Below are 12,639 nucleotides of genomic sequence, written 5' to 3'. Positions count from 1 at the left end.
ATTCAGATTTAAGATATTTCTGGCTTAACAAAAAATACGAAAATAGAACAATTTTCCATGGTGCTCTTTTTTATTTTTTAGGTTTGTTCTTTATCTCGAAATGCACGAAATATAGAAAAAGTTGGGCCGACGCCTGAGTATAACCTAAAAAAAACGTGCCTTCGACTAAAATAATAAATCCCGCTTAATTTAAATATCTGAGATGAAAATATCGAGTCTAAAATTTACCTAAGGAATGAGAAATTTATCGATTTTACATCTACCCTGTGTTGAAAATTACGTCAAAGATTTCCAGCGCCGAAGCTTATTTGAATTGAGCGACATAATCTCGAACCGGACGCCCCTCGGACGCGGCGTACTCTCGAACCCCTCTTCCATTCTAGAAAGTAGTATTTTAAATAGAAATAAAAGTCGCTTTAGGGACAAAAACTATATTAAAAATCCTAAAATATTAAAAGAAATCAAATAATTATTAATCGTCTGCAGTAGCTGGTTTCGAAGTATCAAAATATTTCGAACCAATCAGGAATTTATCGAGTCTCAACCGGCGCCATCTTCATTTTTGAACAAAGCGAGGTTGAACGTGTTAGAAGCAAGCCGAACAGAGTTGGGTAGGTAAAATAATAGGAAAAAGTTACGGGGTCTTCTATGGTAATTTACCGCACACTTTACGAATTTTTTTACCGTAATCTTTAAACAAAACGTAATAATAAATAATAATAAATGAAATCCACTAATTAAAATACGGCGTTCTTAGTAAAGGAATATTTAATTTTTGGTTTTAATAAAAAATAAATTTCATGTTAAATAAACCCTTTAAAAGCAAAACTTTAGATTACACTTTGACCTACATTAATTTTTATTAAATAAAAAATAATTTTGCATGATTTTAATTGTGTTTTGGTTATCGTGGTAATTAATCATTATTCTCCAACGACTAAGATTTCTGGAATTTGAGTTTATAATAAAACATTATACAGACTTGGAATCTAATTAGGGTGACCGTTTTAATCCAGAAAAAAAATGTCCGATCATTTTTAGGTTTTCTTCCTCGCTTTACCAAAATTTTTCGCGGTCATTGAAATGAAGGAATTCTAACTCTTAAAACTTAAAACTTTTTCATTTGAAGTGACTATTTTGAATTTTAATCTTTTAAAATCATAGCTGAACAAAAATGTAATTCGGAATTTTTTATTTAAATGCTAAATAATTTATACATTTAAAATAGAAGCTTTTGACACTTTTCAATTGAGCAATTTAAAATTAAATGCCATTAAACTGCAACATGATAAATTTGTTACTTCTTTAAATTCAATAGTTAAAAAAAAATTTGGTTCAAAAATATAAATTCACGCTTCAGAAAAAGTTACAACCAAAATTGCCTCCCTTCCAACTCGATAAAACTATTAAAGAACAAAAAACTGTTCCAATTAAGAAAAAATTTTAAATCGAGTTTTCCTCTCTTCCAGCGCAATAAAGATTTTAAAATTAAAAAATAATCATCTTCCAATTTCAAACAAAGATTGAAAATGAAAAATTTACCCTTTCAACTTAATAAAAACTCTAAAAAGAAAATATAGACTCTTCCAATTCAGTGAACAAATAAAGAATATTTCGTCTCTTCCAACTCTATACAAAACTTAAAAATTTCCTTCTTCCAATTCAACAAAAATTAAAAACCAAAAATTTGCTACATTGTAACTCAATACAAATTTTTTAAATAAAAAATTTCTTTTTTTAAATTATAAAAAAATTGAAAATTAAAAATTCTTCTCTAAAACTCAATAAAAATGTTAAAAAGAAAAAAATGATCTCTTCCAATTCAGAAAAAAAAATGAAAACCGTAATTTCCGCCCTTCCAAAGCAATAAAATTCTTAAAAATAAAACAAATGTTCCTTTTTCCAATTCAGACCGAATTAAATCTCAAATTGTCTCCCTCACAACTCTTATAAACAAAAAGGTCCCTCTTTCAATTCAGAAACAAATTGAAAATCAAAATTTCCTCCTCTAAAACTTTTTCATTTCAAGTAACTATTTTGGATTTTTATCTTTTAAAATTATAGCTTAACAAATTTCTAATTCGGTATTTTTTATGTGAATGCTAAATAATTTTCAAGTTTAGAATGGAAGCTTTTGACACTTGCCAATTCAGCAAATTCTATAAATTGAATAATTAAATTTTTCTTGTCAAAAAACATAAATTCACGGTTCAAAAAAAGTTAAAACAAAAATTCCTTCACTTCGAAATCGATAAAGCTATTAAAAAACAAAAAACTCTTCCAATTCAGCAAAATTTGAAAATAAAAAATTCTTCTCTGAAACTCAATAAGAATGTCAGAAAGAAAAAAATGACCTCATCCAATTCAGAAAAAATTAATAAAAACATTGCTTCCTTTAATACTCTTATAAACAAAAAGATCCCTTTTACAATTTGAAAAAGGTTAAACATTAACTATTCCCCCTTTCAACTCAATGAAAATGCTAAAAAGAAAAAATGGCCTCTTCCAATTCAGAGAAAAAATAAATAACCAAAATGTCGTCCCTTCCATCTCTATAAAAATCATAAAATTTCCTCTTCCAATTGAAAACCAAATTTTCAATAATGTTAAGGTAGTTGTCGTGCCAAGTCAGATATCTGAAAAATTGTTTTTCTATGATTTTAAGAATAAAAATATTATAAATAATGTTATTCCAAATAAAAAAAATTATTTTTTAGGAAAAATGTTTAAATTCACACAAAAAAAATAAAAATAATTATATTTTATGATTATTTAGTCATTTTTGAAATTAGAAACAGTACAGTGGTCGAGAATACGACCCCGGAAAAAATAAGCCGTCATTTATTAAAATGCAATTATTTTTCAAAAGGCGTTGAAAAGAAAAAAAATGGCAAAAACTATGGTTAAAATAATGTCTTTTTTGCGAATTTTTATATTTTTCATAAAAAATAATGTTTTTATATGAAATGATATCAGTTATATTTTGATTCTTAAAATCATAGAAAAACTATTTTTTTCAGATGTCTGACTATTGGCATGACAACTATCTTAAACAGAAAAAAAATCAAAATTTCATCTCTTCTAGCTCTATAAAAATATTTAAAACAAATAAATTTCCCTCTTCTAATTTAGAAACCAAAATAAGGAAATAGCAGCTTAGTATTCAGAAAAATAAAAAATCATTCTTCCCAACTCAATACAAAATGATAAAATAAATACAGTTGTTAAAAAAAGTCCCTCTTCCAAATGAAAAAATGTTTTAAATTGAACTTTCCTCACTTCCAGAGAAATAAAAATGTTTAATAACTACCCTGTTACATTTTAGAAAAACAATTGAAAAAAAGTTCTCTCTTCCAACTCGGTAAAAATGTTAAAAAGAAAAAAATGCCTCTTCCAATTCAGAAAAAATTAAAACCCAAAATTCCGTCCGTTAGAACTCAATACAAATTTGAAAAAATTCTCTTTGCCAATTCAAAAAACAAAAAAAACTTCCCTTGTACTCAACAAAAATATTAAAACGAAACGATGGTCTCTTACAATTCAGAAATAATATAAAAAATTAAAAGTTCTCTTGAATTCAACAAAAATGTTAAAGTAAAAACCCCCTGTTCCTATTCAGAACAAAATAAAAAATTTCATCTCTTCTAACTAGAAAAAATAACCAAAATTCCGCCTGTTTCAACTCAATAAATATGATCAAAAGAAAAAAAGCCTCCCCCAATTCAGAAAAAATTGAAAACCAAAATTCGCTCCCTCGCAATTCAATACAAATGTGAAAAATTTCCCTTTACTAAATCAGAAAAATATGAAAAATAGAAGATTCTACCCTGAAACTCTAAAAAAAAAAAATAAACAAGAACTAATTGGCTTCCTTCTATTCAGAAAAAATCTAAATTTCATCCCTCACAACTCAATAAAAATGATAAAAACAAAAAAAGGGCCTCTTCCAATTCATAAAAAATTAAATATCACAATTGTTTTCCTTTCTATTAATATTAGACTTGTAAAAAACGTATTTTTATTCATAAATGCTTTTAAGTTAGATTATTTTAATTTTAGGTCGTTTAAAATGAATATCAATAAATGAATATCATAAATTAAAAATTTTCAAATTGAATGGGTTAAAAATGAAATATTTTATACGAAAACAATATTTAAATAAGATTTGAAATGTAATAAAAGCGTCTAATTATGAATCTACTAATTTAAAATTATTCAAAAATTGAAAATAGTTTCTAAAGTTTCAATCGAACATTTAAATTTATTTAAGCGAAAGGCTTTCGAATTGAAACAGTTCCATTTTCAACGTTAAAATCTATACACTGTTTAATTTTGCACAGATTCAGAATCGTCTAGTGAAAAGTAATTATTGCTTAATTTCGGACACTCGAATTATGTTTCAAATAAAAAAATATTGAATTAGATCATATACAAAAAAATTGCATCCTAAATTTTCTTTAAATTGAAAATGCACGCAAAAAAAGGAAGACCTAAAATCGAATATTTTTGAAGTAAAATAGTTCAGAATGACGCATTTTAAACTGAATGATTTCTAATCGAAAAAGTGATGATATTTCAAGTGATTAAATTAACTCAATATGAAAATTATTCATCACAAACTGCTATTATTTTAATTTGTAATAGAATTGAGGTTATAATTCGATTTGTAGGCCCGTCATAATTCGTATCTAATCTACAGGGTTTTAAATGGTTTTACGTATCTTGCGTAACTTATCTATCTTACGTAGAAAACCTCAAGCTTTGCTGAAGTTCACAGCTCTGCCGTGGCCGGATAGGACTCGCACTCTCCACTTCTGACCCAGTCTCTTTTCTCTCTCTAGCACTCTCTTCTCCTATTCGTTCCATCTCTCACTCACTTCCCCCTCCCTCGTTTTTCGTTTGACGACGCTGCTCTCACGACATTTCGCCGGAAACCGACGCCGCGCGAGGACACAGAGTTTAACGCGACTCCAGACCGCGCACACCTCTCACCTTGCTTATTCACCGCAAGCCAGGAGACACGCAGGCATTTCCCTTCGTTCTATCAGAAAAAAACCACACATCATGAGTGCCAAGGAAAACAACGAGGTCGCCGTCGAGAAGGTGACGGAAAACGAAAAGCCGGCGGTCGACGCAAAGTGCGAGATCAAAGGCATCAAAAGGCCAATCGAGGTAAGTCGAAAAAACCTAAGACAAATCCGGAATCTAAACATCTAGCCTCCATTTTTCTTAATGAAACTAAGATAATAACAAAAAAAAACTAGATTGATATGGAGTAGAAAAATCTCACTATTTTCTGCTGTTGTTCGCGGTCCTTTTTTGGATGGTGTTTATCATTTGTTTCTGCAACGACATTTTCAAACGCGAGCAAGTTATGAATTACAGGAACAGGGCTCATTTTCAATTCTATCGACTTAAATTCAGTGTTATTTAGAGCAACGGTTAAACATCATTTGGTGAAATTATTGTTATGTGAACGACATACAGAATTATGAAAATGCAATGGCGCGCGTAGTGAGTCGGTGAAAGTCTTGAAAAGGACATGTGTGAACAATGCCGGCCGGCATTTTCCACAGTCATCCATTTTCGAATCTGAGAGCCGCGTTCTACTCTCGTGTGAAAAATTTCGTTTGGTTTTTTAGTTTTTCAATTATGATCCTAAGACGCCATGGTTGTTATCGGTTGCGGTTGATCACCCCTGTTGCTCTCGTGCCGTCTATAATTACCGATCTAGATTCCGCGATTGGGACACCTCTTGCTAAGATCGCGTCGCTTTGAGAAGCATCGAGATGAGTCTTTTGGGAGGAGTGCCGCCATTTTGGCTGTCATGGTTTTCTCGGGAAAGCCCTCCCGCGCATTTTTCCGAACGCCGCTAACGAGGAGCATTATGGCGACCGAAAAGAAGCCCGCGTCTGTTTTCCTACTCTTGAGGAATGAATGATCGATAGTTTAAATTGATTCCTTGTTGGATTTTTTAATTTGGGTAAAATTTTCGCTGAGGTGGCGGGGGTTGACAAATAGTGGGTGTTTTCTAGAAGTTGGCAAATGGGAGAAGGCGTTTGAGTTTGCGGAAACAAGAAACAACGCCATGCGTCATGTTTCTTTCTCCCACTCCTAGATATTTGTGTTACGAACCTTCGAGAAAACATCGCGCGATTTTTCATCTTTTTTTCAGTCTCTTTCGCGAGATTGAAGATTTATTTATAGTTTTCTGGACTAGAGTTGGACGAAATGCGAAAATCGGATGGGAACAATTTTTAATCGACATTTGTTTGATTTACACCGGGTAAAATGATCGATGTAGGGCTAGTCACGTGGGAAACGCATCGGAGGATGCCGAGAACAGAAAAAAAATGCGTTTTTTGTTGAAAGTTTACCCTTTTTGTTGACACAATTTTTGTTGTCATTGTTCTCAATTTTTCTCTTGCAGTTATCTGGAAATAATGGTAACTAGGGCAAGAGTAGCAGAGGATGATAGTAATTGATTTTTCCTCGGTATCTAGGGCCAGGGGCGGATACTCGACTGGGAACTTCGGAAGCAAGTAGGGTAATTTTGAAAAATTGAAGTTTCTATGTGCTTTATCTGCGACTTTTTTTACACATAAATGCACAAGAAACTTAATTTAACATCAATATTCTCGGAATTTCAGACTTCTACTTTAAAAAAGACAAAGTCTACGGAAATAAGGTTTCGCGCAATGTGATCAGTTTCTATTGACTTACATTTTAGTTAATGTTTACATAACTAAAATATAGCTTAAGATCTTAGCAATACATGCACTTTTTACCACATGAGAGCAAATCGTGCACACCAACAGTGCGCTTACATCACACCACGTGTTCTCTAAAAAATTATAGATATTAAATTTTAAATTGCATTACAGAATCTTATTCTAATATAATAGTAAATAATTATTATTTACTTCAAAAATAAAATAATTTCCTTATTTTACTGTATAAACAATTGGATGTCGAATTTCAACGTAACTTTTACTTGATTTAATTTAATTAATGATTTTTTATTGAATCAGTGTTAAAAACACTATTTTTTGATGTTGCAATTTTTAAAATATGTATCTGGATTTTTAAATAAGATTTTTTAAAAATAATAACGCGTGACTTTCTTCGTTTGCATTAGATCATGATTGTTAAGTCAACAATGAGAAAATGGATTCTACTGTTTCTAATTTGATTTTAAATTTTGAACGCGAAATATATATGTATAGTAAACCGTACAATGTGGATTTTAATTTCATCTGCGTTATAATCCATTTTTTCCAGCAGCAGAGATAAATCTCAGACCTTAATCTTTTTATCCATTGAATATAATTTGAATATCAAAGTAAATTTTGTATATCCCTTAAAATCGATGGTTTATCCCTTTATTATGTAAATATCTTAATTCTAAATCACACCCTACTTCTGTTATTATTTTTTTTTTAATATTTAACAGCAGAACTAACTTTAAAAACACTTTTGACATAAAAATAAATATCGAATAAAAATGGTTTTAATTATTCATAACTTTATCGATTTCCATCGCATGTTTCTAGTGAAGTAAATATTATGCTCTTCGGAATAGATTTCTTTTTTTTTAATTCCGACAATTGATTCCTGTATTATGAAATACTGATGAGTGCACTTGTTTTAATGCTATTTCATTTCAATTTAAAATAGTAATGATTGAATTATTTTACATCTAATTTATTTTTCTGGTATTAATTAATTCTCAAACTCGAAAGTCTCAAAAAGTTTGAAATCTAAAGATTTGCTGATTATGAGAAAAATGTATTTCCAAACCCGACATTAATGGCGTCTTTTTAACGACTGGAAGCCACGAGGTTGAACTTATTGTAAAAGCACAGACTGAAGTAGTGGGGAGAGCAGGAATTCCTTATTTTTACTGAACTAATAACGAGTCGCAGGTCAAAAGATGGAGCATGCAGTTCCTCACGAAAGTTTTATTGCTCAAAGCGATAATTCAGCCTTCTCTTTTACCCACCCACGCAATAATTGCTAATTTTAGTATAATTCGCTCTTTTTTAAGTTGTAAAAACTGGTTTTTATATTATATTACGTAAGTTGAAGTACTTTAATTTTTACCAAACACTTCGTCCCTCGAGTCTATCTTTAGGCGCCAATACCACGCAGCCGTGCGCTTCGCCCTTTCCAAGCAGAAGGCGGGAAACACTTTTTTAATTTTCGATCAGTTATGGATCGATGAGCACCTGGCTTAAAAATAAAACGCTTCGCGCTAACACATAGATATTAAATTTTCACCCTTTGATACAGGGGTAGGATTCACCTTGGAAAAAGATGTTACTGAAGCTAGATTAGTAATATTGGTTTTGAATTATTAAAAATATTCTAGACACCCCTATTTACGGGGAAAATATGAGTCAAATTTCTATGTCAGAAGGAAATTTTAAATAAAAAATACGTCAATAGATTTTTATTTCTAGATCAATTTAAAATAGATTCTCCTCATTTTTTTCAGAGGTAAATTTATCATTTGAAAGAGGTTGCAACCAAATATTTTCGCGCCTGAGAGAAGTGATCACTCTGACCTAAATATTCAGACCCATCCCTTTTGCATATTATTGCGAAATTCTCGTGTGATTATCTCGATTTCGAATTGGTTTATTTTTGAATGAGAGAGGGTTTGACCCTTGTTTTCAGTAATTTTCCCATGAGGGTGGATATTAATCTAACATTTTAATGGCTAGGGCAATGGCTTTCGTTAGTCATCGATTTAGGGTGCCCCATTTCGTCTAATCGAAGAGACCTCGTGTCTCGCAGGTGCGCAAGACTCCCGAGACTGCAAACACGCGGCGTTTTCATTCGGAGAGAGTAGTGTTGAGTAATTTGTCCTAGCAGGGAGAGTTCTTTCTGGAATAATGAGAAAAGAAAAAAGGATGTAAGATAGGTTATTGGTTAAGAACATTAGGTTATCTGCCGAGACCTCGTGATTGGCAATAGGTTGGTTGATAGGTAATCATTCCTGTTTAGTGTGATGGAGAGTCCGCACAACGGCGACGCCTCTGTCATCCGCTTCTCATTGAAAACCACCCAATGGCGCTACTAAAAGCCTCGAACATCCACTGAGAGTGAACATGAATTTTAACTGTTTTAAAATTAATAATATTTGATATGGTTTCTGCCATATTGCTTTTCACTGTTGACAACAATTAATTGGATATTTTACAAACTTAAAAAAAAATTCACATGGAAATTGTTGCCGAGCCTAGAGTCACTTACCTTGCGATTGATGCATGGATGGTGCTACAGGAACTCGGAGAGTAAAATAGATCACGCTTATGCCCTGGTTTTAAATCCAATATTTACTTCAGGTACCTAGTGCTGATACAAATTTTCACTTAAATTTCAATAAAGAATTTTTTTGAAAAATAAATGTCGAGTCTATTTGTAAACTTTATATCAAATTTTGTAGAGGCTCATGTATTTTATATTGATGACTATTAAAAATTTCCTTAATTTACGTTCTTAATCTTGCCAATTAAAATTTGAAACTTTCGGAATTTGTTCTGTCCAAAGATGGATTTAACCTATCGCTAGAGTGTCTTTCTCGGAGTGTGCATGACACACGGCACGCCGCTCTAATACCTCCCCCACCTGAGTTGTACGATGCACAGGGATGGGTTGTTACGGCTCACTCGAGGTTTCCGATATGTCGTGCATGTGTGCTACGAAGAAGCATCAAATTTCAAGTTTCCTGCTTTAACATACCTGGCAGCATACTTGTCTCAACCCTGACGGTGCATGAACGTCGAATCCCTACCCTGATCTCAAGTTCCGGCCAGCTGCCAATCATCAGCATTTCCCCTACTTCATCCCCGGCTGCTCGTCCCATTTAATTGGCCAGTCGACTCGTATTTCTCTTTTAGGTTTTATCCAGTTTTATCGCTAGTCGCTTTGCGGGTAAGCCTTTAAGGTTCTCAGCGAAGTCGTCAGTTATTCCCACAATCCACCGCAATTTTTTCCTCCCCTCTACCGGCAAATTTAGATTTGTCTCTCTTATCTGTGAAACTGGAAGCTGTAAACTCTAATCAGAGCACGCACAATGCGGAGACGAGTACACGAGACTTTGTCTCGTGATGTTTATTTTTTTAATTCTCGGATTAATCATATTCTCTCATTGCCATTTTCGTTTGAAATTGGGAATTTGATATGACCCCTAGATACTTGGTTTCTGACGGCCGTTATTATTTTATTCAAGCTTTTACTCACGCTTGAAATCAAAGTCCAGACTTTGGATTGACTTTTTGATCTATTTAATATCTTTTCAAATAAACGGCCCTTTAGTTTGCTTTTTATTCATTTGCTCGCTCAAGTTGAATTATGTATACTGTTATGAAATGATTTTAGGAACTAGAGTATTGGCGACGTAAGATTGTGGAAATACATCGAAGTTTCTCTATCTCGGTTGTATTCATTGGGTAAAATCTGAATAATTACTCCTTCAAGACCTGCGCACATGTCTTTGATTCTAAGAAGTATTTTTCTGTGTATATTTAAGAACAGGGAGGGAATTTCCCCTCACTCCTCTGTTTCTCATTCTCGGCTTCACACCTCGATTCTTTTACAGGAAGGGGGGGATATCTTGCTCCCTCCTACATTTCTTTGTAGGAAGGACAACCTCTTATCTCCCCTCCCATTTCTCCTTTCGTCACATTCGTTTCTTTTCGTCTCTTATCTCTTTCTCCCCCCCCCCTCTTTCCTTCCTTGCTTTTTTTGCGGACTCTCACTCACAAAATGTCTCTTCAAATTAACATGAGTCGTAAAAATGTGATTATCCAATGTGCCTGAACCGGAGGTACGTAATATGAAGATGACTGTGATATTGATATGTGCGGCTGGCAAATTAATACTCTTGCGCATTGTCTTGGTTTGTCACGTGGCGCTCTCTATCAAGAACGCGAGTTCCCGCGCAATGTTTCAAATACGAGTTTTCAGTGTTACAAGGGTTTTGTAATTTAACAAAACTCATATTGTATTTTTAAATAGTTAATTTACATTCTTGGAATAGTAATCTTGAATTACGACACACGTGTAGGAAAGTACGTAGGAATAATTTTTAGAATTCAAATTCCAAAGTTTATTATTTATGGATCAAGACATTTTTATAATTGAACTATAGTGCATCATTTTCTTTACTAGTGGTTCCAACTGAATTTAATTTTAATATCACAATAAAATCATATAAACGAAATGTCGTTGTCTTTTTTTTTTTTTTTTTTTCAATAAAACAAAATTTTCTCATCAGATTTGATTAGATGTTTCCCGCCCTTTTCCTTGATCATTGATTTTCATTTATTTTAATTTGAAAAGTGAAATAAAAAAAAATTATTATTATGATCCCTGGAAAGACAGGGAACATTAGTATCGAAACTAGAGTAAACTTTTGTTTTTATTGATTTTCCAAAACAATTCCGCGGGAAGAGACGCTTCTCTGTGACAGAATGGACATTTAATTTTTCGAAAACAAAATAGAAACTAGTACTTTGCAGCTTCAAAATTAAGAATCCTTAGCTTTAAGACTAAAGAAATTTTTTAATGGTTTAAACTTACAGAAATAAATTTTAAAATTTTTGAAAATGTGCTTTGGTCGTAGGAAATATTTTAATTTTTTTCTAATATTAAAAAAAATATTTCCCGACTTATTTGCACAAATTTGCCAAGGCTAGAGTCACCTTGAGATTAATGCATGGATGGTGCTACAGGAACTCTGAGAGTAAAATAGATCACACTTATGACCTGGTTTAAATCCAATATTTACTTTCAGGTACCTAGTGCTGATATAAAGTTTCACTTGAATTTTTATACAGATTGTTTTCCAAATAAAAAAATGTCCCCTTTACAACAATTTGAAAAATGTTGAAAATTAAATCATTTTTTTCCGAAACTCAACAAAAATATAAATATTAAAAAAGAGAAATGTATTTAAAATGAAATATTCTCTTCTGAAAGTTAATAAAAAAATTTTAAATAATTAAAAAGCCTGTTAGTATTTCGAAAAGTAAAAATTTCGTCCCTTTCAACTCGATAAAAATTATAAAAAAATGAAAACCAATAATTACTCCCTTCTAACTGGAGAAAAATATCAAATGTACCGCTGCCGATTGAACAGAAATTTCTTCATCTAAAAATCTATAGAAATTTCCAAAAGTGTGGAACTATAGGTGATTCGGTTCAAGAAAATATTTTTTCTTATGAAAAAAAATATATTTCATGACTTATATGCACAAATTTGCCGAGCCTAGAGTCACTTACCTTGCGATTAATGCATGGATGGTGCTAGAGGAACTCGGAGAGTAAAATAGATCACACTTTTGCCCTGAATTAAATCCAATATTTACTTTAGCTACCAAGTGCTGATACAAAGTTTCATTTAAATTTGTATAGATTTTTTTCCAAATCAACAAATTTCCCCTTTACAACAATTTGAAAATGTTGAAAATTGAACATTTTTTCCGAAACTCAACAAAAATATAAATATTAAAAAAGAGAAATATATTTAAAATGTAACATTCTCTTTTGAAATTTAATAAAAATGTTTTTAATAATTAAAAAGCCTCTTAGTATTTCGAAAAGTAAAAATTTCGTCCCTTTCAACTCGAT

At 31.8% G+C, this 12,639-nt stretch overlaps 1 protein-coding gene across 1 annotated transcript in view; it reads left to right on the top strand.

Moving 5' to 3' along the window:
• Positions 1-4,915: 4,915 nt before the first annotated feature.
• Positions 4,916-12,639, top strand: part of LOC117178305 (acidic leucine-rich nuclear phosphoprotein 32 family member B) — an 11,996-nt gene continuing 4,272 nt past the window's right edge. The window contains exon 1 of the mRNA XM_033369679.1: positions 4,916-5,172. Coding sequence (XP_033225570.1) covers positions 5,065-5,172 — 108 coding nt within the window. The 5' untranslated portion in view covers positions 4,916-5,064. The remainder of the gene's footprint in view (positions 5,173-12,639) is intronic.

Source organism: Belonocnema kinseyi, chromosome 8 (genome assembly GCF_010883055.1).
Source record: "Belonocnema kinseyi isolate 2016_QV_RU_SX_M_011 chromosome 8, B_treatae_v1, whole genome shotgun sequence".
NCBI classification, from domain to species: Eukaryota; Metazoa; Arthropoda; class Insecta; order Hymenoptera; family Cynipidae; genus Belonocnema; species Belonocnema kinseyi.
Note: the sequence above shows the minus strand (reverse complement) of the source record. Positions and strands in the feature narration are given on the sequence as shown.